The sequence below is a fragment of the Diceros bicornis genome, chromosome 8 (assembly GCF_020826845.1).
Source record: "Diceros bicornis minor isolate mBicDic1 chromosome 8, mDicBic1.mat.cur, whole genome shotgun sequence".
Lineage (NCBI taxonomy): Eukaryota > Metazoa > Chordata > Mammalia > Perissodactyla > Rhinocerotidae > Diceros > Diceros bicornis.
Window position 1 is genome coordinate 76,973,456 of NC_080747.1, and position 26,648 is coordinate 77,000,103.

Here is a 26,648-nt window from a genome sequence, read left to right on the forward strand (position 1 = left end):
TGCTCTCCCTGTAGGCACCGAGGGAGGCCGAGTTATGCTCCTGGCCAGCTGTTGTAATGCTCAGCTACTAGTAGTTGTTGTGGGCCCTTCAGTCTCTTTATCAGGTGTGGGGAGCCCCAGCACAGTTGGCTGCAAGTTCTAAGACCACATTTGTGTTGCAGTATTTCTTTTACGTGAGTAGGCCCCCAGCGTGGCAGGTTGTTAGGCTCAGGGCCTTACAATTGCTGTAAGCCTCTAGCCTATTAGGTCTCTTGTCAGCTCTCTGAGGATTGCAGCTGGGTGGGGCTGGCCTCAGGCACAGGAGCACCCAATTGTTTCAGGCTTTGGAAGGTGGGGCAAACCCCCTATGTGGGTCTTTGAGAAGCACAAGTCTTCTGCAGCTGACAAGCCCTGCCACCCACAGGTCCATACACACAGTCAACACAGTCCTGCCCTGTGTGTGCACCCCGACCTCCCGAAGCAGACCCAGTCTCTCCACAGCGGGAGCCCCACACGCTCCGCCACCGCCCCACACTCTCCACCCGCTCCTTGTGCACACCCTGCCCCGCTAAAGTCAGCTCAGTTGCCAGGCTGCAGAGAATCCAGTCACCAATCTATGCAGGCCCACAAGTTGCCTGAGGGCTTGTTGTTGGGTGGGGCCAGTCTCTAGGGTGGGCTGCCTGCCCTGGCTGAGCTGGATTAAATCGGTGCTCTAGCGGGTGGGGCAGACCCTGGGCTAGCAGGCCTCAGGGAGAACTCCAATGGCGTCTGTGTCAGCACGCCCACACCAGGCCACAACAATGGCCGCCGCCAATGTCCCAGTCCCTGGAGAGGTCTCACCCCTCACCGAGATGCACTCAGGGCCTATTAGGTGACTCTGTTTTCACCACAGCACTGTGCACCTTTCTTTCTGGTGATTTTAGGATGCTTTCTGAAACAGGTGAGTTTGCGTGCGGGCCCTTTAAGAGCCGGTTTTAGTTTCTTTGTGAACCGGGTTTTCTGGGGGTGCTCCCCAATGTTTTAGTAGCAGGCAAAGTCAGATATTATGCCGCTGGTCTCGATTGTGCTGGGTCCACAAATGCCCACAGCGCTCCCCAGTTCAGGGCCCGTCGCCTCCAGGGAGGGCTGCGTACCTGTGCGCTGCTCCCAGTGGCCGTGAAGCTGGCGGCTTGTGAAGGTGGCGTTTTTCCTCTCCAGAAGGGAGTTTCTGCCTCTTCTACCTCAGTTAGGATTGTCCGTTGTTGCAGGAGTTCCTCTTATCCTGTTTTCAGTTCTGTCTTGGGGTAATTTTTCCAGGAGTAGTTGTAAATTAGCTGTGTCCACGGGAGGAGTTGAGTTCCGAGTCTGCTTACGCCGCCATCTTGACTCGAGATCTCATTTCATGCCTCTGTGAAGTTTACATTGCTGTTCCCTCTTCTTGAACTGACTCAAAACTTCCTCTTCTCTTCTAGCATCTTCCATTTGCCCAGGCATAATTAGTTATTACACATGTGTCTTCTCTTAGGGAGTGTAAATTCTTCAAAGGCAAGGACCACGTCCTATTCGTATTTGTGCCCCTAATGCCTCTCAGAGCGCCTGGCACAGAGTATTAATAATAAGAGCAGCTAACATTTATTCAGTGCTTGCTATGTGACAGACACTTTCCTAAATGCTTTGCATAGATTTTCTCATTTAATCCTCATGATAGTCCCATGAGGGATATTATTTTCATCTCCATTTTGAAGATGACCAAACTAAAAACTAGAGTAGTAAGCCCAGACAGCCTGGCACTAGAACTTTTGTCTTAACCAGTGGACCATATCATCTGCAATTGGCAAATATACTAAACCTTTATTGAATGAAATAAACAAATGAATAAATGAAAATCATAAGGGTCATTATAATTTTTTTGAGAAATAGTTTTGCAGAAAATAATTAACGGGCTGAACTTTATATTTAGCTAAGTTAATTCCAGATATTTCTAAGTTACATAGTATCCTAGAAACAGGCACCAGAGACCATGCATGCAAATAAATCCGCATTCAAATCCTCTGCCACTTATTAGCTGAATGATCTTGTCATTTTCCGTAATCATTTTAAGCCTTATTTTCCCCAAGGGTAAAAAGAGAATGGGTTCAACTTCATAGGTTTAGTATAAAGAACAAATGGAAAAAAAAAAAAAAACACGTAAATCACAGCAGAGTTCCTGGACACACCCTCCCTAACATTTGCTTCCATCTTTCTGCTTGCTCTCCAGGAACTCAAGTAGATTCCTTGGACTGTTCTTCTCTTCACCCCCATTTCTGGTGGTGCTAATAACTATTCTTTTACCAATTAGTCCACAAATTCAGACACTAAATTCTTCCTTTCAGCTGGTTCACCTAGACCTCAAAGTTCCTTGCTGCTGCTGCTGCTCCTGCTCCTGATACAGCTGCCACTGCCCTACCTCCTGGCCTGTCTTACTGGGCGTTGCCCTGCCACTTAATCCTCCAAGCCCCCCAAAGGGGAAGGACTGGCTGTCAGCAAGCCTTATCTGAATTTGAGTATAACTAAGGACTCAGCAGAATGATTGACTCTCTTGTCTCACCTTAGCTTGATCAACTATCATTGAGATCAAGCTGCTAGTGATGGTCAGTGGCACTTAGCCTGGGTCATGATATCTGTTTGTCACACAAGTTTTCTCTTTTAACTCATCGTTAATTATCCCTCTCCTAACACACAGCTGATATACCACTTCCCCTGTGTAGCTTTCCTTATAGTATTCATAACCAGATCTAGGGTCTTCCTTTAGTGTCTCCACTTTGCCTCTACCTCGCTTACACCCTGATCTACATCTAGCCTTGTACTGGAGTACTACTTATTTTACCTTCCCAATCAAAACATATGTTCTTGAGAGGGTGGTCTTATCACCTTTGTATCAACACAGTGCCTTATGTAGTACCTTACTGAGTACACAGTTGATTACAAGTAAATATTCATTAAGTGAATGAACCAGAAAGGGATTTCTTAGAATCAGGCCTGAGACTGTGGAACTCCATGACTTGTTTATATACTTCATAAAAAATTGGAAAGAAATATGAAAGCCATTTCTTTGTCCTATTATTCCAGGATAAGAGAGGGAGCCCACAATGGTATGCTCGCTAGGTTTGTTTGTGTCTCACCCACTCTCTCTTCAGTATTCCAGTAGGAGGCTGTTTCATAGCTCTCAGCAGGGAATTGCACACTTTATTAGGAGTAGCCAAAATCAAGGCGGCTGAACTGAGCTGGGCCTGATTCATACTGCTTTTATGTTTCGGTTTAGTACAAAATTGTATAGACTTAGCTCCATAGTACATAGGCACCACAGGCAGAGGAAGACATTCATCTCCTTACTCTATATTGTTCAGTGTTGAAATGGCTTACTTGTCAAAGCACATAAGTACTACAGTGATGGATGTTTTATAAACATAGAGCCATGTAGATGTTATAGACAGGCTTTTGTCTTTCTTTTCAAAAAAATAAAAACTCTCAGAAGTATGTTGGTCTTTCAAAGCCATCCTGCAGTAAGCATTTAATTGAAAGTTGTCTCCCACTTTATTTGTGACTCCCAGGAATAAAGCCATATTAGCATTGCTATAGAATCTATTTGCACTGAGCTCACCAAGACAAAAACTTGCAAAACTGATAAGCCCACAAAGCCCCTAAAATGATCTCCTTCTTCTGGACAAGCTGAATCATTCTAAACAATTCAATCCTCATTTCTTTCTCTTTCCCCAACCTTAGTCATCTAAGCCTAGAAACTTAAGTACTCAAGAATATAAATTACTGTCTCTTCTCAATTTCTTATTTTCTTTCCTCACCTGAAGTCAGCTGAATAAATAAATTCTGGCTACCAAAAGTATGTGGGTATGAAAAAACCCTATACTTGGGAGTACTTTGTTTAATTATTCTAGAGGAGCTAGTTTGAGTATGGGGCATGCTTTTGTGAAATTAATGTAGGAAGAGTAAGTGATGGAAATGAACAACAGTGGAATTGGCAGGCGGGGTTGTTTGGCAGAAGAACACTGCTGAAGGAGGCTAGAGACCTAGGATCAAGTGTTCAAGTCTCTTTCCTGCTACTAAATAATAAGGCAAGTTTTTAAACCACTTTGTACCTTAATTTCCCATCTTTAAAAATGTGATCCATTCATTCTCTCACTCTACGAATATTTGTTCCACAGTTTGAATTGCTATTTTCAATGTCCCTTCAACTACAAAAGTCTATATTTGCTATTTTCAATGTCCCTTCAACTACAAAAGTCTATATCAACTACACAAATGGGGTATCTTATTAAACAAGGTCTGAGATTACTGATAAAAATATATACACATGGAACCTTAATAAGTCTTGGATTGAAAGGCAGAACTGAAAGGAAGCTCTTGTTTTGCTGTATCTTCTTATCTTTTTTATCTCGTTCTGTTTTTCTAGTGCCGCCTTCCTTTCCCTGCCCCCTCCACCATGCCAGCTGACCTCCACCCTCCACTAAGTATTTATTTGACCCCATTAGTTCTCTGATCCTCTTAGTTCCTCCACAAGCTCCTGTCATCGAAAGGTAGTCAATTTATTTTTAATGGCTTTCTCCTCCCACACACACATGCACACCACACTCACTACACACACCCCTACTAGAGCCCCTAGTTCTCAAACCCTGATCTTTCAACCTAAGGACAAGGTTGGAAATCACTAGATGCCCCAGATAATAGCAAGTCACAGGGAAGGTGAAGAACAAGATCTGTAGCTGGCTGGCTGGGCTGCTTTTCGGGATGAAGGTTATTGTTTTCTGAGAGGGATGCTGCAGAACTCTCGAGATTTGCTGCTGAATGGATGGCAGGGATACATTTGCAAAACAACTTGGGCATTTATAATCTCAGTAACTGTTAATAAGACCTGACTCTGAGCATCAGGATATGCATTTTATACCTACTTTTAGTTGAAAGCCCTCAAAAAGGAAATATCACCTAATTGGGAATAGACAAGAAATTCTCTGAATGATTCTAAAAAAATGTCTCTTCTGGAGAAATCCACAGACCCACTGCACTGGGAAGAAGAAACATTTTTGGTATTGGGGAAATTTTAGGTTGTCAATGGAAACTTGGTCCCCTGCTCTGTGGTAATAAAGAGCCAGGATTTTTGTTTTTAGTTAGATTCATTAGAATCTTCACTGAAACAATGACTTTCCACCTTAGTTTGACAACAATGTCTCATTGAGTCTTCAAATAGACTACTAAATTAGCCCTACTGTTATGCCTGGTAACTTCTTTCTCTCTAGTTGTTTCTTTCCACTATGAATAATTGATAATGTGATTAATGTTTTGACCTTCTTAAAAGACCTTATAGGGAAAAAATGACAAATTACTATTGATTCGTCACTTGAATCCACACTGTATTTTATTTGGGCCATTGTTTCATGTAGTAATATTATGTATTATTGTATAGCAACTTGTTAGTGAGGTAGTGATCAATGGTTGAGTGTCAGCCTTGGAAGGTATATTGAATAAAGTTTTTTCCATAAGTCAGTGCTGGCCCTGATTCTAATTAACATTTTCAGTGTTGGCTTGAAGTATGGAATAGGGAGTAAGCTTATTAAATATGCAGATTACTTTATATTGAATAGGGGTGATTATTGACTAGAATGACACAGTAAGAATTCATAAGGACCTTGACAAATTAAATAAGGTGATTAAAAATGAGATGAAGTTGAATAGGGACAAATATGTGATAATTCACTAAGAGATGGAAAAAACAAACTGTGTGAGTGTGTGCATCTATGATAGTTCAAAATTTGAGGATGAAGACAGTTTCAGAAGAAAACACCTGTCATTTATAAATTTGAAATGTATCATTGGTGTTTAGAAAGCAAATGACCAAAGTCACCTAGCAGTGTAAAAGCTGTTCAGGCCTTTAAAGGTTACCATGATCTATTTATAAGGTCCAAAAATTATGCAAAATTTACAATAAAAGAGAAAAAGATGACTTAGATAATAAGAATGTAAAAAATTAAGTAATAGATCCTGTGTGTAAGAACTAAAGGAATTTGTATTTAATTCAACAAGGAGAAGGCTAAAGAATAAAAATGAAAAAGAAGTGTTTTATTACATAAAGAAATACTGGACTGGAGGTGGTGAGTAGCTGTTGTCCATTTTCACCGAAAAAAAAATGAGAGGCTTACGTGAAATAGGAAGGTTTTAGGTTAGGCATGAGTAAGGACTTCCTGGTGTTAAGCTTTCTAAGTCATTACAGTGCCCTAGGAAGAAAAATAAAGTCAGTTTGGGGGAATGGTTTATATGCCTTAAGGTATGTAATCGAATTATGTGATACCCACAGGAACTCTTTCAACTCTCTGGTGTTATAATTGTATTAGGATTCTTTCTTAACACCATTTAGAAATTTGTTGATCCTCAGAGAAATTCATGGGAATTAGTCAAGTCCTTCCTGTATTTTCAATGACATAAGAACATAAAAATCCACTATTCTACTACTGAAGTCTATTGGATTATTTGAGGATATTGTCTTAACATAAATTTTACAATCAGCTGACAAACAATGGTGACATAATGAAATGCTGGCCATACAAGTTTAGGATAATTCCATATTTTTTCATAGTGTCCTAGGGTAAAAATATTGCATCTTTTTCATGATATCTCAGAAACAAACTGCATGTGCTTTGTACCATACACAGGAAAATTGCAGGGTAATTGAATTCACAGAATACTGGGGCCTTTTGTAATGGAGTTTTGCTTAATTAGTGTATATATCTATATCTATATATCATGAAAGGCTACTTTAACTAATAGGCCATTTAAAATAGAGAACGGGGTCATAAATGATAATTCTGTCAGCAGGATGAAAAAATGTAGTGTCTTCCACATAGTGGGATTCATGACATGACAAAATTAGTACCTAGCTTAGAAGGTGGGTCAACAAGTCAGACAAGCCAATCAGATTTTCAGATGCCTCTCTTCTTGCATTTGTGTAGCATTGTCATCTTGGAGATAGTTTAACAATCCTTGTTATCAATTATGCCTAGCAGCAGTGAGAAGGACAGTGTTTGCATCTTCCTTTGGGTTCTCTAAAATGACCTATCATATCCACAAGTCCGAATCAACTTTTAAAAGTGTATGGGAAATGCAAGTCTCTCCAAGTGCAGGACAATGTTCTCCTAAGTAGTCCATGGCATCTACTTTCTCAAGTGCATCTATTTTATATGAATTTCCAACATTACCTGTGACCGTCCTCTCTATACCACGTGGCAGATAGGGGTGCCCCTGACTACTCTATGGGAGAGAGCGTATGGGAAATTTTCCTCAGTCTGTCAGGTATCTATGCTCCTTGTTCTGGTAATTGTCTCTCTTCTTTAGCTACTAAAAGCATGAATTCTTTTATACTTGTTAATCATTTTAGTTAGCAGAGTCAGTTGAGCAGTTGTCCTCACCGTTTCAGCTTGCTTCTGATATTTTAGTCAGAAATCACCCATCAAACCCACCACTGCTTGTCAAGTCTGTTTCCACAAGGCTTCGATAGGTATCCCTTACAGGAGCAGACATTCCACTTTGTACCAGGTCCTACGTCTACAAGAATCACAGACTATAACCTCAGCTTTTCCAAATACTTTGTTTCAGTCTTATTTGTTTGAGTTTTCTTTTTATTTGCTTGTTTCTGAATTTATTTATTTTACATACCTGGCAAAATGTCTTGGCAAGCAATTCACTGGTGATCCAATAAAGCATTTGCAGCTGATTTTGTTACAGGGGAAATTTGTAAAGCTCCCTTAAAAAGAAGTTTTTGTTTTTGTTTTTTTTAACTACAAAATACTGCTGGCCATGATTAGTCACCTACAGAATGAATGGCTGGTAATATATAATAAAAATCTTATTTTTATGCAATGCTAGTTAAATGGGAATGCTGGCTTTCCAAGATGAAAGCATTTTTCTAGTAAAGAAGAGTAGCCCAAACAAATGAGCCTCATTAATTGCAATTTTCCAAACTCTAGGCTAGGTTCAGAGTTTCAAAGATGAATAATAAAAAAAAAATATATCATGAGAATCTGCAATGTGTATTCTAATGAGATAAAGAAAGAAGTAAAATTTCGAAACACAAAGCTAAAATATGAACATATTCTAAGTGTTAGAAGATCACTGAAGAGGCAGCTGAGTTTGATCTTGAAGGGAAGGAATTCACCAGATAGACAAGGAAACATCTTATGCTGAGAAAACACCTACTGAGCAAGGAATGATGAAATGGTCTGTTTGCCCGGTAAGTGAATGTGGATGAGGCAAAAGGTTGTTTCTGAGAATGGAAAAAAAAATTTTTTTAGGCCAAATTTTTGAATGATCTTGAATGCTATGGAGTTTCAGCTATTTTCTAAGGGCAGTGGGATATATAGGAAGTATTTAAATAAGGCAGGGATAGGATCAGATTTGCGTATCAGAAAGAACACTTTAGCTGTGGTGTGGAAGATAGATTAGAGGTAGGTGAGAGGAGAGTTAAGGAAAAGGCTTAGAAATAATTTTCTAGTAAAAGTGATAAGGGTATTGGCAATGGACAGGCAAAGAAGTGGCAGATTTGCAAGATTTAGGTGGTAAAATGTACAGAACTTGATAGGAGATTAAATGGATGGGAGAGTTAGAAAGGCCATAGCTGAGGAAGAGGGGTTAGCTGAGAATGAATCTAATTAGTGGGAAAAATAAGAAGATGGCAATTCCAGAAATGGTAATAGAGAACAAAGTAATAGCAATAGTAGCAATAAAATTAATAATTGCAAGTACCAGCAAGTGAGCACTTGTAGAGTGTTAAGTACTAAGCTGTCTTATATCAGCATCTACTTCAAACTTCCAGATACTTTCTTATAAAATTATTATTTCCTCTATTTAATAGGGAAAAGGATTGCAATTTGGAGAAGTTTTAATAATTTTTCCAAGGATTGAAGAAGCTGCCCATGCACAGATGTTGGCAGTACCTGTCGGTGGCAGGCCTGTCTTACCTGACCACCTCAATTCATTTTCCAACAATATCTCCTGCTTCTTGGGTCTCAGAGACACTGATTCTCACTCTGCTGGCCCTCTATTATAGAATATTAGTTATTCTTTTAAGTTTTAAATTTTAGAGCACTTATGCTGGAAAACCTGCCTCTGTACTCTACCCACGACAGCTCTAGGCAGCTGCAACCAAAGAACAGCAGTGGGCACCAAGCAAGCTTGTTATGTGGTTGCTAATGGGCTCTTGGAGCTACAGCAATATCTGTCTTTGGCAGATGCTGAAATCAACATCCAGCGGAAGACACTGGGGAGAGAGCATGGGAGAAAAAACCTGCACTGAGTTGGAGGACACTTTTACTATAACCGTCCTTGTTTGTCTCTTCCACAGTCAGCCCCTTTGCCTGAAGCATCCAGTGCCTATCCTATCAACCAATCCATTTTTCTCCCCCTGAAGAAAAATCCCTTCTGATGTGATAACTGGAGTTGACTTGTTCCATTCCATTAAAAATGGGATTAAACTTCAATCCCCCCAGAGCTAGAGCTGGCAGCTGTCTCTTTCATTTGTTGGTGAGCATTCCACACAACCAAGCTCAAATGTTTGAAAAAGAAAGGAAAGAAGGAAGGAGGGAGGGGAGGAAGGAAGGAAAGAAAGAAGGAAACAAGGAAAGAATGAAATGGAAATGGAAAAGAGAAGTTTATGAGAATTATTTTAAAATTTATATGGGTAAGATCTATTCTCTTGTTAAAGGAAAATAGGTAAAAATATGAGTGAAAGTTCACTGAAGAGGCGATAGGTATTAGATTTTTAACTAGTTGACGATTTTAGAAACGTAAGTCGCAACACATTCAATATAACATAATTTCATTAACACAAAGTCATATAAATGTCCCAAAGAATTTGCTATTAAGAAAATTATGACCATTTAGTATCATAGATTCATACGGTCTTGTACTTGGAAAGAAAATAGACGCTAATTCAACTTCATTTCATGAATCTCCTCTTCAACAATATTTATAAGTCATCCTGCCACACTTCCAAAAATCCATTAGAAATCATTAAGTAGGGCATTATAAGGAGAAGAATCATTACATTAGTAATCTTCATATAAAAACAATAAATAACTTGATAGAATGCTGATGTGACAGTCCTCTTACCTTTACTCTTTGAGGAGGGCACTGTTATTCTCTCCATTAATAGATGAGCAAAGTAAGGCTAACAGGGGTTAACATCACACAGCTCACAAATACAGATCTGTTTGACTTTAAAATCTAACCCACCCAATGTCAAAGCTATTGCTATCAGATATATCTAATATCATCAAAATTAATTTTCAATGCTTGAAGGGTTTGTTTATTCTTCTGAGGATTAGCAATCAGCCTAGATTCACCCAACTTCCCAAAATTTACTTTCACAGAAGTGCCCTAAATTACAGTTTCTCAGTATATGTAATGCTCATACAAATAACTAAACATCACTTACCTATCGGCTCTCAGTATTGTTTAGTTCCCATGGGTTGCTGGTGGTATAGGACACCAGTGCGAGGGATAAAAGAACCTCAGTAAGATGTTAGGAAAATAAGGCTGATTGAAGTAGCAAAGCATTTGCTTTATTTTATGATTCACCACTTATAGCTGTGGACACTTATCACTCATTTTTTACTCTGTGTGCATGAGTGGAAGTAGGGGGTTGGGAGAGGAGGGCTCAAGTTTAAGATTCACAGAGTGATCATTTGCTGAGTTCTATGTGATTATATGTGGATTTGTGTGGTGAGGTGGAGAAATGGAATATGTTAGTATGAGTATATTCACAGTACACACTGTTCTGGAATGTTCTAGGTTTTCCCCTTCCTTCTGTGGTCTGGGTAAACACTACCAATTGTTAAAAAAGAAAGAGTATTTGCCATGGTCGATTAATTTATATATTAGGTACTTATTAATTATTTTAGAATTGTTTTGCATTTTAAAACTGTGATTGGACATTTCTAAATAATATCCACTCAGATGTTGACCTTCAGATACAGTTTTTTTGAGGATTACCACTTGTAGAATAACCTACTAGATTTCTTTAAGGGCTCATAATATAGACATTAACATTTCTGCTAATCTTGCTCTAAAATCTTATTAGCATGAAAACAACAAAATGACCACTTATAATAGGAACTCCCTTATCTGTGTTGGGCTCCTAAAACAGTCTTCGCTCTCTATAATAAGCTACTTGTGCTCACTTCCTTTTGCTTCATTTTGTTTTTGTCGCCTGTGGTGCTGTCTTGGTGTACTATAATGGAATGACGCTGAATCAGACAAGCTGTAATTTTTATTGCAAGCATATCTCAAGGCAAATTTATAAGCTGAACTTGATATCAGAAATGAAGCTAGAGGGAACATGCCTTTGTTCTAAGTTGCAAAATGCTCTGCTATTCTAAATTTGAAGTATGTTGAAAATAAACTGCCTTTTTTGGGCATCAGGAACATCACACAGGCAATATATTAAGATATTTCTTTATAAAATTTATTGTGTACAAAACAATTTCACCAATTAAACTGTTTGTATCATAATTCTATATTCAGTTGTAAAACTAATATGTATGGCAATGCTATATCACAGAAACCTGATTATATTAGAGATCCAAACATTTGATTTCAATTTTCTTTTCATGGAAAGCTAAGAGGTAACATTAATTTATTTAACAGTATTTTACTAGTATGACTATTTGGGCAAACCAGTTACATATTTAGACATAGGCACAAAAAAATTTCACTGCTAGACTGTGTTCTCACTGCCACCAAATTGAAGCCTTCTGATAGTTATAGCCAAGATTAATTGCTGGGACTACTAAGCAGCAAGTGGCCAATCCTACCCCAGATGGTTTCTGATGGACCCTAACATGGCCTTCTCCAGCCATAAATCTTCAGGCTGTAGATAGTGCAAGATCTGTACTTCTACCTAGCCTTGGCCCTTGTATTCATAGAAATTGAAGGAATGAGGCCTGCTATTACAACCTGTATGGAAATATTTCATTTCTTTCTCCTGTGTTACCATTGAAGAACATCCTCCACTAAACAGTTGGAAATATGTTAGAATGTTAATGCTTTGAATATAGTTTTACTCCTATTACTGGAAACAGCAGTAAATGAGAAGTAAATTGCTCTTTCAAAATAAAATTCTTATTGTTATATTATTTCCAAGATAATTATGGTATGTCCCAGGAGCAAATGCCCTGTCACTCTGGTATTAAGTTACATGCTAGCTACTTGTAGCTCAGTTTTATTCCTGCTTTTGCCTTCAATTTTCATTTATACTGTCACTTTACCTTATCTTTTGCAAATAAATGGTAGAATTAGTTCAATAGTCATGGAAGATTCCAGAAAATTCTTCTTTTCAAATAATCCTTTTTAAACGCATCATTTTATGCAGCAGAAATGTATAACAAAAAGGAATTATCACGGTAGTTTCCATAGCATAAATGGAACAACAATATAAAACTCAATAAAATGCAAATTAAATTTTGCTGAAAGTTACCATTAGAAATTGGCACAAATACTTCTCTAACAAACACAGCCCATAATTTATTGTTTGCAACACAAGTTTACACGTGATAGAAACTGGTGACCTGCAAGAGTATTCCCAATACCCTTACCCAATACTAATGTTGGTTGCAAAGACTCCCAGGAAATTATTAGCAAACTCCATCTAAATACAGACCAAAAGGTCAGAGGTATACATCACATGAGATTCATGGCCCACGGTTGTTGAGGGCTGTGGACATTTATTCTTGTTCAAAATATGGTATAGTGTTTCAAAGCATCTGCTCCCATTTGCAGAGGTTAGTGAGTTTGAAGCATGACATCATTTAATTTTGAACAATATGCCAAAGACACATATTTGTTCTTAAATGTCAGTCATTAGAGTTGGGCGCCTACACAAATTCAATGAGTTCCAGTGGGGTAATAATTAGTTCTCCAAGTTAGAAAGTATACAGTGGCTTAGACACTGAAATGAAGGAAATCAACCACCAGTCCAGAGATAGATAACTGGGGACAAGTAGATACCATCTGTAACTCAAAGTTTGGTTTGAAAATCCTGGAGCGTTACTCTGTAAAAGAGAAGGCCAAAAACATATATAGCTTTCTAGAAGCATAACATTTATTCTATTTGAATTCAAATAGAAGCCACACACACACGCACACACACATACACACACACCTAAAACAAATGTAGCAAAGGAAATACAGAAATAAGAGTTAGCATCTTTCAGTAGAAACAATACGGCCTTGGGAGCCAGCAGATCTACATCTGAATCCTATCTCTATCTCTGACTATGCCACTTTGAGCAAGTCACTTATTCTCTCAACTTAATTTTCCTCATCTGTAAAATGGGTGAAATAGTTCTGAACATGAGGTATTGCTGTGAGGATAATGTATGTCAATCTGCCTGAAGACAGATAATTTCAAATGGCTTTTATATAACAGCAATTCTCCGCATATATTATGTCTTAATATTAAGAAACAAGAAAATAATAAAAGCCATTTGACATTATCTGTCTTCACATATATTTCCCTTTGCTTCCTTTAACTTTATTTCCACTTGAAAAGATTCAGTACTCTCTCTTGTGTTTCTCTTCTCTCCCAATAATCAAGGTCTCTCCAGGACCTTTCCAAGCAAACAGACATCCCTTACGGCACGGTCTTGGACTCTGCGGTATATGAGCATGTCCGCATGAAGGGAATGAACCCTTTTGAGAGGGACAGCATGTATTCCCAAATGTGGCGGATGATCAACCGAAGCAATGGATCAGAGAATAATGTTCTGGAGTCCCAAGCAGGCATTCAAAAGGTACTGGCCATAGTTCTTCATTCATAGTCTACCATTTTGTCACCCATATTGAAATTGCTAAGTTGAGATTGGTTTATTTCTTTTGTTTTTATTTTAACTTTGACATAGAGTTTTCAGTTAAATTATACCTTCTATTGATTTAAAGATTTCGAGGTGACTCAGTGCACCAGTAGAGAGAATTCAAAGCCCTCTGTGGTGTGTCTAGTGGACCTGTTTCCAATGGATTTCCAAAGCTAGAAAACATGAGCTGGTATTTTGTTCAGAACAGGGTCAGGGATATGTACAAATGGAAACTGAAAAGGTTTTTGCAAATCCCATTCCAAACATCATACAAGTTATCCAGTTCTTTCAAATGACTCAGGGTATTTTCTATGCCGCGTTTGTTTTTAGATGAAAACCTTATCTGTACTTGTGATTATGTGAAGCTGTGAGTAAGACTCAATCTTGTCAACAAATAAGGTTCCTACAAATGTCTGGTTCTATTTCCAAAAGTGAAAATCTGTGTTTATATCTTATTTTTATATAACCATCACTTAAAAGTTACTTTTCCCAAAAAAAGGCTTAGAAAGCAGCTCTTTGTGTGGAAAACATGAAGCTAGTTTTTATTCTGGGCTGTGGTTTATAAACATGTATAGAAGTAATTCTTTCTTCCTCAGGCGCTATCAACCTCCATGAGAAAATTGAATGATTTTTGCTTAAAATTATCTCCAGTGGTTAGTACAGTGAAAATCACAGTGGTTGACATTCAGTAAATAATCGTGGAATGAATGAATGAATTCAGGCGCTATCAACCTCCATGAGAAAATTGAATGATTTTTGCTTAAAATTATCTCCAGTGGTTAGTACAGTGAAAATCACAGTGGTTGACATTCAGTAAATAATCGTGGAATGAATGAATGAATTCAGGCGCTATCAACCTCCATGAGAAAATTGAATGATTTTTGCTTAAAATTATCTCCAGTGGTTAGTACAGTGAAAATCACAGTGGTTGACATTCAGTAAATAATCGTGGAATGAATGAATGAACTCAGGCGCTATCAACCTCCATGAGAAAATTGAATGATTTTTGCTTAAAATTATCTCCAGTGGTTAGTACAGTGAAAATCACAGTGGTTGACATTCAGTAAATAATTGTGGAATGAATGAATGAATGTCAATTACAGCAGCAATGGTGGTATTCACTTTTTCTTTGTAACCTTCCACAGAAGAATAATTTGGACCCCAAGTCAGAGTTCCTTGTTCAAAAGACAAACTCAATAATACCATGTTGGAGAATGTTTTGATGGCTATAAAAATTATTCTGCCACAGGTTCTAGCATTATTCTGTGCCTTTTCACATGATGTCCTTTATCTGCTGCTGCTATTGCTCTGGTTCCCTAGAGTCAGCCTAGTAATTTTGCAGTCACTACATTAATATTATTATTTTGAAAACTGATGATGCTGACATAAACCCTTTTTCCAAGTACTAATGATGCCTCTAAGGAAGTGAATGTCCGTGAAAAGTTAGCAATGGCCGCTAACTCCTTCACCCTTATATTAATCCCAGTTTCCCAGGGCCCAGGTATCGATCCTAAAATATTTCTTTCTTGTTTTTGTCCAGAGGCCCATTGGCTCCTGGAAATTTAACACAGTATCCTTCAATTACTGGTGGGACGGGGAGGGCGAGTGAGAGTGGTGGGTGAATGGACCTATATGTTGTCTAGGGGAGAAGGGAGGCTAGACATTTTAGGATTTGTTGGGTACTCATAGGATGTGAATGAATTTAAATCTCAGAATAAGTATACTGAATGGTTTTTGGAAGAGCTACTTTCCTTCATATTGTCTACTGTTAAAAAGATATCATTCCAGAGAAAATTCACTTTCTTTTCTCCAAGCAGATATGCAGATTATCAATAAAATATTTTTAAAAAACACATGTATTCACTCATTTAATATTTATTCACTTATTTACCCAATATTTGTTAAGTACCAATTATGTACCAGGCACTGATCTAGGAACTGGGGATAAACTCAACCACAGAGAAATGATCACTGGATTCAAGAAATATAGAGTCTGGTGAGAGAGAGAAAAAAGAAAACTGAAACACATGATGATCAAACAAAATGATTTAAATTGTGATAAATGCTATGAATAAAACAAATAGGGTGCTATTGTAGAAATTAAAGAGGAAGTCTACTTGAGGAACAGTGATCAGTTACCATTGCCCGAGGAGATAAAATATTAGCTATGATCTGCCCAATCAGGGGCTGGTCTTGTTGATGAGAGGGAGGCGAGGCTTCTAGAAAAGGCATAGCATAGGCACAGGCCTGAAGGTACATTCAGGCAACCGATTTAAAATCAACATGAACTGGAGTGTGTTGAATGAGAGAACATGGAATAAGGTTAGTAGGCAGGGGATAGATTATGTAGGATCTTGCTGCCCTTGGTTAGGAATTTGGAGTTTATTTGAGTGACAAAAAATGTTACTGAAATAGGGGAATGTCATGATTCATTTTTACCTTTCAAGGAGATCACTACAGCGGATGTGTGGGGATTGGGTAAGAGTATGCAAAGCGTGGAAATAGTGAGACCATAAGAGACTTTTAACTTTCTGAGATATCTAGTCAAGTGGATCCATGTAAGCAAGACCTTGTTTTATTCTTATGTTCTTATAAACACACACAACCCATATCCCTGACATTCTTTGTATTAATACAAACTGGGTACACCTCTTACATCCTGGTATTTCCAAAATAATATATTAAATCATAAAGATATAGGATATTGATTGCCACATAGAAGCTTTAAGTAGTTGTATGTGTGTTAAGATATGCATGTATTTCTTCTAATGTCTTCAGTATTGTTTAAGAAAATCTCTCCTTTTCCAAGTATGTACATACAGTTTCCTACATTTCCTGGTTTTTTTATTCTTTTATTTTTTACCTTTATGTCTTTTAACCATGGGGAATTTAATTTGACATTTGTGTATATGTAAAAATAAATTGTAAATATCCACACAGAAAATTCTAATCTGAGATTCTAGAATATAAATGTGTTTTAGACTAGGCTATTGATAATTTTGTAGCCTGTGCTGAGAAATTTAGTTCATAGTTCTTTAGGCTTTGCTGTTTCTTTTTCTTTAAATATGTAGCCATTCCATCATCTTTCAACTAGGTTAGGGTTTCTTACGCTGTTGTTAAATGTCATACATTTTTAAAAAAAATCTGTTATGAAGAATGGAAAGAACTTTGGTCTTAGAGACAAACTATCTGGCTTTCTTTCCTGGTTCTTCCAGTTCTAAGCTGTATAACTTTGGGCAAGTCACTTGGCTTCTCTAAGACTCACCTTGCTCATCTGTAAAATGATCACTGTGTGGGAATTAAAAGCCTGGGCTTTGCAGGCACATCAACATGGATTTGAATCCAGTTCATTTTTTAAAATAAAAAGTGTAGGGAGCCGGCCCCAGGGCTTAGCGGTTGAGTGCGTGTGCTCTGCTGCTGGCGGCCGGGGTTCGGAACCCCGGGCGCGCACCAACGCATCGCTTGTCCGGCCATGCTGAGGCCGCGTCCCACATACAGCAACTAGCAGGATGTGCAACTACGACACACAACTATCTACTGGGGCTTTGGGGAGAAAAAGGGCAAAAAAAGGAGGAGGATTGGCAATAGATGTTAGCTCAGGGCCGGTCTTCCTCAGCAAAAAGAGGAGGATTGGTATGGATGTTAGCTCAGGGCTGATCTTCCTGACAAATAAATAAATAAATAAATAAATACATAAAAGGTATAAATGTGACTAGTTACTTCAAATCTCTGGGCTCCAGGATTTTTGTCATGATGATAAGAATTCCTACCTCATATGGTTTTTGTCATTATTTTAAAAAATAATATATGTGGAAATATCAATAAATAGTATGATTAGAGCCATAAACTCATAAGACAAGCCTGAAGATTACTTGAGAGAATGTATATGTGAGGGATTTGTAACTACAAAGCTTTATGATTTAATGTTTCCTAAGGTTAACCTAAAATTGTGACATAATAAAAAAGATGATGCAATAAAAGAAGTAGAGAACAATTTCTATTCCCTGATATTCTGCTGATAAAGACGACTTATGAGTTTAAAACTGCAAATCAAGTCCCCAACTATTTATTGCACCATATTTATTCAGTTTTCTGATTTACTAGAGGAGTAGTAAAGAATGTCGTTATAAATTTAAAATGGAAAATATCAAAGTGAAATTTGCTTGTAGTATATATTTCTTTCAACCAAAATCACAGACAGGTGAAAATGGATTAGACAGAGAATAGGTAATAATAATAAAATTTTGGTTCAGTTTGCAAGGTCTTGGCCAGCTTCTGTTAAAACACAAAACCAACCAACCAACAATAACCTTCTCACCTGCTAAAGCTCACCAGGAGTTCACGAGATTGAGAACACATGAAATGTGGTTAAGGATTTTTCCTCAAGCAACTAGTCTTGCATATCTCACACAGCAGCTTCCTACTCTCTGTCGTTGATTTCTAATTTGTGCAGACAAAAAAGACCTCAGAGATCTTCTAAGTCAATATTCCACAAAAGGCCAAACTTCTTTTGTAGTATCTTCGACAGGAATTCATATATATAGTAACTGCCTTCCAGGAAAGCCTACACTGCGAAAAACAATTCTCACAATCTAATTATAGTTTTAAATAGATCCCATCAAGGTCTCAGGTTGTGCTTGTTCTTAATTGTGCTACTAGTCTCATTAAGCTCCTCTTACTTGAAGGTAAATCCTCATCCCTTCTAACATCTTCTTTCTGCTCTTACCAAAGAAACTGTATAAATGAGGACTAAGTAAATAAGTTCTGATCTGCTAGTCTTGGGACACATTCACCTGTACCAAACTAGCCTAATTAGGCTAGAAAAATTTGTTTCTGTCTTCCTCTCCCCAGGACTTTTTGCTTTTGTAGAAAAAGTGTGATTTGAAAAATATAACTGAATTTTTTAACGCATTCATTCAACAATTATTTATTGAGCACCTTCCATGGATCAGCCAGTAAATTTAGTCACTGGAGTGAACATAAATGAAACAAAATGCCTTCATGGCATTTACATTGTGGCGGAGGAAGCAGACAATAAACACGATAAATAAAATACATTGTATTTCAGTAGTGATAAGTATTAAGGAGAAAAATAGAGTAGGAGAGGGAGAAGGGGGACGTGGAGAAGGAGATGGTCTACTTTGTCAGATCAGATGGCCAGGGAAGTCTTCACTAAGAAAGTGGTACTGGAATAAAGACTTGAAGCAGGTGGGGAGAGAAAGAGAGGTGTATATCTGGGTGAAGCATTTCCAGACAGAGGGTCAGCCAGTGCAAAGACGCTAATGTGGGAGCATGCCTGGATGTTCTAAGACTATGAGGAAGGCCATTGTAGTTCCAGAAATAAGGGATACTATCAGAAGTGTAACAACGTCATGGAGATAGAAGGCCAGGTGGCAAGGAGGAGGCAAATCGGATAGAATCACAGCATGGTCCCATAAACTAGCAGCATCAGCATCACCTGGGAGCTTGTTAAAAATACAGACTCTTAGGCCCTACTTCAGCCCTTCTGAATGTGAATCTCAGTCTAACAAGATTCCCAGGTGATTCGAATGCATCCTAAATTCTGAGAAGTGCTAATACAGGGCTGTCTAGGACATTGTAAGGGGACTTTTACTCTGTGTGACATGAAACAGGAGAATTTTGAACAAAAAGGTAACATGATCTAACTCATATTTTGGTAAATCATATGGCCGCTGTATATAGAAAAACTGGAGGTGGCAATAAGGAAGCTGGAAACCAGTTAGGAGGCCATGATGATGACTCAGCAATATTCTGAAATTACACCATTGAACATCAATCTCTGTTAAAATGCAAATACATCTTGGAAGACTATGACTTTAAACTGTTATTAGCATTAGCACATTAATGAAATTTAGCCTCTCAGATTATTTTAGGAGGAACTGGGATGTAAGAGGTAATTTCTGAGAATAGATGGAGAAATTCTAGGTCATGGGTAAGGATCTGACTGGGAATGAATGATCTGAGTGTAGCACTGAAATAGAGAAGTCTCTGGTTATTAAGGCAGTATTCATTTCTTGATAGCCCGTTATAACGCCAAGTGGCAAAGAACAAATTATTCTAGAACCTCAGCAAAAAAGACTACTAGGAAGAAAAGAAAATGAGGATCGGTAGGATTAGAACTCTTGTCCTAGCCAGAGGATCCCAATGGTAAGTAAATAATACTTCAGACTACATGGTTCAATGGGAATGTAAACTCTGAGGGATACTATGGCAACAAGGAAGTGGGTGGTGATGCTGGCAGCAACAATGTTCAATCAGAAAGATAGCATCAATTTGTAAGGCCATTAGTCTGCTTAAGTCCCAGAGTAGGATAGGGAAAGAGGAACTGACAAGGTCCAGGTGGGGCATCAAGGCTCCAGCCAAGCCACTGGGCTTCAGGGCCCAGCTCTAATTCTAGCTGGAAAATTGAGGAGTTGAAATGAAAGCCAAGACAAAAGACTGGTCATATCAAATGGTCAATATCAAGGATTTTGGAGGACTGGGGCAAAAAAACAAACTCCAGACCCTATGCGATAATGAGGTAAGCTTACCATTTTATTCACCTCTGGCTGAAAAATTGAGTGGATTGAACCTGTCATTTTACTTATTTATTCAACACATATTCAGTGAGCATCTATTATTTACCGGGCACTGTTTTAGGCATTGGGAGGTATAACAGAATAAGCAAAGTCCCTGCCCAGATGAAGATTATATTGTAGTGGAGAGAAAACAAGCACATAAGTGTGTGCTGTAAAGAAAAATTGGAAGGGTAAGAATGAAAGGGAGCAGACGCAGGAAGAGGGATGTTGCCATCACATATTGGGTGGTCTCAGAGGGCATCTCTGAGAAACTGACACTTGAATAGAGACCTGAAAGAGGAGACGGTATAAGCCATGAAGATAAAAGGGAGGGAAGGGAGACAGGAAGTGATACAGACAGAAGGAACATTCGTTGCAAAATTCCTAGGGCAGAAGCTAGCTGGGTATGATGGAGAAGAATGTCGAGAATACCAATGTGGCTGGAGCAGGGTTCACAGAGAGGAGGGATAGGAGGTGGTAGGGCAGAGGATAAGAGATATCAGGGATATCAGGGGTAAGAGATAAGGAGTTAGGCAGTATGGGGGCCATTAAAAATGTTGATGTTTGGGCCCCACTAAAGTTCCAATTGTATCGTATTTGGAGAATGAAAAGCATCTGAAGATCTTAAATCTCTTCAGGTGATTCTGATTCAAGTAAAGGTTGAGCATCACTGATATAATCTTCTGTAAGCCATTTAAATGACTTTGGCTTTTACTCTGAGGTGGGATACCAGGGAAGGGTTGTGAGCAGAAGAGTGACATGAAGTGACTTACTTTTTAAAGGTCCACTCTAGGCGCAGTTTGGAAAATGGTAGGGGCATGGGCGGGGGGGGCAAGGTTGGAAGCAGAGGGCAGTGAGGAGGCCACTGAAATTAATAATGGGTGGAGTTCCTGGAGTGGGATTTGAGGTTCGGGTAAATTTTTTTTATGAAAGAAGATATATGCAATGTATGTATATTGATGGGATGATACAGTAAAGAGGGGAAAACACATGATGCGGGAGAAAGACAGGAGAATTGCCTTAGAGTAAGAGATAAATAATGGGATCCAGTGTACAAGTGGAAGATTTGGACTTAGGAGTACAATCCATCCATAGTAAGGAGAGAAGGTAGAGGATGTGGGCATATATGTAGATAAGTTGGAAGATATGGTGGTGGGAACATGTGGAAGTTCATTTTTGACTGCTTGTATTTACTCAGTGAAACAGGAACCAACGCCATCACCAAAGTGTAACAGGGTAGAGATTCTGGAGATTTGAAGAAAGAGAAGGTAGGAATGATTGTTCTGAAGAAAGGGAGGGACAGTAGACTAGTGAAATTTAATGGGATTCCTAGTCAAGACTATAGGCCCTTTTGCAAGAGTGGTCATGACTATAAGTTGGGAACAATCAGCATGATTGCGGGCTTTTCTCTAACCATCTTCAGCTGCCTGAGTGTAAACATGGAGTCAATAGAGAGTAGATTTCACCAGAGTTGGTATTTGCCGGATAAGCATGGTAAAAGACCATGGGATGAGGGATTTGTGAATATATGCAAAGAAATGATTATTATGAATCATGGAATCTGAGTAGTATAGGAGGAAAGTGATGACACAAGGGTGATTGAGGATACCAAAAGGATGGCATGAATAATGGACTGTAGGTCTGGATGGGACTGAAGAATTGTTGGAGTCAGTGAACCAGAAGGACAAGATTGGAAATAATATGCAGTTGGTTCTGAGATGACACATTTGAAATTGAAATGATGAAGCGAATGCTAGTATTGGAAATGATATGACGTGGGAGTGGGCGGCTGAGGTAGGAGAAAAAACACGCTCTTCGGAGAAGAGGAAGCCAAGAGACTGAAAAGCTGAGTACTGAAAAGGGATGTCTATGTGAATATTCAAATCACCAAGAATAACCACAGAACTAGTATTTGAGAAAATAACAAAAGCCAAGTGATAAAATCTACAAATAATGTTGGAGGAGGGACAAAGTCAGCAGATGACTGCAGTAAGAATGAGTAGCAGATACAGTAGTCTGATAGCATGAGCCTCAAAGCTGGAAGACTTTAGAGACAAGAGTCTTAAAGTGGTTCAAGGGGAAAGGAGGACACCTACTCATTATCCAGCCCCAGTAGTATGAATGTTATAGAAGAGAAAAATAGCCACCACTTGAGAAGACCACAGGCAATGTGGTATCCCCAGTGGAGAAGCTGGTCCTACTTAGCAAAAGAAGGTAAAAGGAAATTTCAAAAAAACATATTGAGGATATAGGTAGGGTGACCATATGTCCTGGTTTGAAACAATCTCAATTTGCCGGGTGTCCCACTGTTACTATTAATAGCATCCCTGTGATGTTGTGATTTATAATAACAAATATATATTTGGTCTTCCTTCTATTTCTAGCACAGTGCTCCTAAAACCTTTGGAATTTCCTAAATGATGAGAACAACAAAGTTGTCTTTTGTTATGTTAATGAGGTGACCTTTGGGCTGTACCTAAGGATGGGGGCTGGCTGTCAGGGAAACCAACCATGTGATTAAATGGTTGGAACTTCAGTCCCACCACCGCTATTCTCAGGGGAGGAGAGAGGGGCAAGGGGCTGGAGGTGGAGTTCATCACCATTGGCCAATGATTGAATCAATCATGCCTATGTAATGAAGCTTCCATAAAAACCCAAAAGGAGGAGATTTGAGGAGCTTCCGGGTTGGTGAACGTGTGTAGATTCAGGGAGAGTAGCGCTCTCCCAGAGAGTGCGGAAGCTCCACACCCTTTCCCCGTACTGTGCTCTATGCTTCTCCTCCATTTGGCTGTTTCTGAGTTATAACTTTTTATAATAAACTGGTATCCAGTAAGTAAACTGTTTCTCTGAGTTCTGTGAACCACTCTAGCAAATTAATCGAACCCAAGCAGGAAGTCATTGGAACCTCCAATCTATAGCCAGTCTGTTCAGAGCACAGGTAACAACCTGAACTTGCTATTGGCTTCTGAAGTGGCAGGGGGAAGGGGAGGGGAGGCAGTGTGGTGGAGGGAGGGGGAAGGGGGGCAGTCTTGTAGAACTGATCCCTTAACCTGTGGAATCTGATGCTATCTCCTGTAGATGGTGTCAGAACTGAGTTGAATTGTAGGACACCCAGCTGGTGTCTGAGAATTATTGGTGTAAGACCCCCACCATGTCAGAATTGGTCTCAGAGTCGTTAACCCTTTTCATTCTCAAGATTATTTCCATCAGAACAATAAATTGTATGATCTCCATAGATATAGGGATCACGGTGATGACAGAGTTCCACAGAGCAGAGTGGAAAGTCTGGAGAGTGGGAGAGGAATGAGAAAATTGGTCAAAACCAGGGGATGCACAGATCCAAACTGATAAGAGATGAGGAGTGGCCTGGAAGTCTTGGATTTTTCATGATGATGGGCACTCAGGAATCTAGAGCCAATATGGGCTTTAGGGTCTAGGCAAATTGTGTGGGTAAGTTGGTGAGTAGGGGGTGGCGGTAGGGGTGAGCGTGTTGCCAGGAGCATACTGACAATGGCAGGGTAGAGCCTTGGCTAAGAGCAGTCTTACCAGCAGCTGAGAGATTTGAAGGCGTTGCTTCCCACAGCTGAGCAAGTCTGGGAAAGATAGCAGCTGACATGTGCTAGACTTAAGAATGAAGAAAGCAGGAACCAAGTTACATAAAAGTAAAAAGGCTGTGGGTGGAAAACAAGTTTCAACTGTTACACAGTTTTATATGTAGTAGTTCCTGGTCTTATGCATCTCAAAGCCATGAACATGAACCACACTGGCCATATTCTCTTTTCTCGTTGTTCCATTCCCCTTCCTCTTTGAGCTCTGTAGCATCATTTGACATTGAGTAAAAATGCCAAAGTAGATGACAGTTCATGAGCCAGCAGCAGAGAGAGCGGAAGAGCTAACTGGAGCATCAGTAAGTGACTTGTAATATGATGACTAGGTGCATGACCTTAAAATCGGGGTTAGGCCCTTATTACAGAAATGAATAATCTGACTGAACACAACTTGGGGAAAAACAAGATAAGATACTAAACAGCTTTGGGACTATGAAAATGCCAGGAGTGCTGGGCTGTCACGCCACAGGGCTTCGGGGTGGCAGTGCATTTGTTACACTTGCCCTTTTGCCAAACGAATCCAACAAACCATGAGTGATTCACTTCAGCACTTCACCCTGCAGCTGGAAGCCTGCATCCCACTGGCACATTTCCTGCTCTCCAGAAGCAGAGTTTTTAGGTCTGTGTCAGTTATCACGCAGTGAAAGAAGAGAACTGCACCTGTGGCAGAATGAGAAAACACACAGGTCATCTCCAGCAGCCCTGCCAATGCATTTTTAATGCCTGAGATTGGGTTTTTTTCTAAATTATTTTTTAAAACTCATTTTTATTTCTAATAATCTTCGTGGATGTTTGAAATTAAAATTAGTCTTGATTAGATCAAAGAGGAAAGGAGACACCTATGACCATATACTTCTTAGGCAGTCATAAGCATTTTTACTTGAGTTAGAGTATGTCAGGTCTTATGGCATACAAAGCAAACTATAAATAAAGATTTTTTCTAGATGCCCAGAAAAAAATATATATATACTGATTCTATAAATTAAAGTGAAAATAATGAAGTGGTGTCTTATGTGTATAAAGATGACACTACTAACCCACCATTAACAAAGCACATACTTTTAAAATTGCTTTTTTTATAGTGATTTAATCCATGATGAAAGCCAGACCTGCTCCAATTCTTCTTTTAATTAGTTGTGTTCAATTCCAATTCATCTATTCATTCACTCACTCCTTTAATCAACAAACATTTATTCAGTGGCTGCTAAGTACCAGAAGCTGTGTTAGGCACAGAGGATGTGGAGATGGATTAGTCTAGTGGAGGTGGGGCAGCAAAATGCAGAACTGCAGCCACCCCACAGAGAGAGGGACAAGACATTATGAGAACACAGAGAAAAGGGACTGGGGGTAGCCTGGGGGATGAGGCTAGTTCAGATCACACAGGTCTCCTAAAGGAAGTAATGCTAAACATAAAATAAGGGAGATTTAATTAAGTAAAAGAGAGCAAGGAATAAGTGGGATAGGGAGGAGAGAGCCTGAACCAAAGCATGGAGGTGAGCAGAACACAGTACGTGCAAGAAAGAAAAAGCAATTGTAGTTAGATATAAGGTGCTTGTATTAGGGTTTTCTAGAGAAACAGGACTAATAGGCTATATATACACTCTCCTATATATAATATATCCTATATATAGTTTTATATATATAATGATAAATCTCTATAGCCTATATATTATATGTATACATACATATATGTGTCCTCATTTATTATGAGGAATTGGCTCATGCAATTATGGAGGCTGAGAAATCCTACAGTCTGCTGTCTATAAGCTGGAGACCCAGCAAAACCAATTGTGAAAATTCTAGTCTGGGTCCAAAGACCTGAAAACTAAGAGTACTGATGGTGTAAATTTCAATTCAAGGGCAGGAGTAGACCAATGTCCCAGCTCAAGCCTCAGTTGTGAGTCCTGGTTTAACACACATCCTTGTGTCAAGCCAAAAGAATTCTACAGGAGAATTCCAACTTTGTAGTTCCCAAGGATGTAAAAAATGGATAGGTGCATCTTTGTTTTCTGATGCTTCCATAATTTTCACAAACTTCTTTATCTGACAAATATGTTAAATGTGCATTGATTTTTGTATATCATCTATATATTGCTAAATTATTTCTTTTGCTCCTTTTTCTATTGACTTAATTGTTATTATCCATTTTAGTACCTCATTTTAGAATGTTGATAATAGTACTTTGTCTTTTTTGTTACTCCACCTGTTACTCCACCTTTAACCCTTTAGGCTTTTCCAGTCAATCCCTGTCCACATCTGCGTTTACACCGTCAGGGAAGCAAATGGGCTGGCAGGCAGACACAATTTGGCCAGGTCCTAATGTAAACCCACATGCCCAAGTGTACACTTTGTAAGACAACATTTCTTTTGCCAGACAGTACTTGCAAAGAGCAGCATTTACTTTGTGAAAAATGGGAAAAGCTAAATGGTTTTGTAAATACACCTCTAAGCTATCTACTGTTTGCTATCTTCCTTTTTATCCCTGAGACTATTAATATAAATAAGAATTTTATAAAACTTAGTTCTCTAGTAAAAGACATATACTGAGAGGGCTCCAAGTTTTTGAAATGTTTTTCTGTGGACACTTCTGATTAAGATATTGGACTTTCATGCCT

The 26,648-nt window shown here is 38.9% G+C and overlaps 1 protein-coding gene across 2 annotated transcripts in view; it reads left to right on the forward strand.

Moving 5' to 3' along the window:
* GRID2 (glutamate ionotropic receptor delta type subunit 2) overlaps positions 1 to 26,648 on the forward strand; it is a 1,161,595-nt gene that overhangs the window by 922,744 nt on the left and 212,203 nt on the right. For both annotated transcript variants that reach the window (XM_058547512.1, XM_058547513.1), the window contains exon 12: positions 13,592 to 13,787. In XM_058547512.1, coding sequence (XP_058403495.1) covers positions 13,592 to 13,787 — 196 coding nt within the window. The remainder of the gene's footprint in view (positions 1 to 13,591; positions 13,788 to 26,648) is intronic.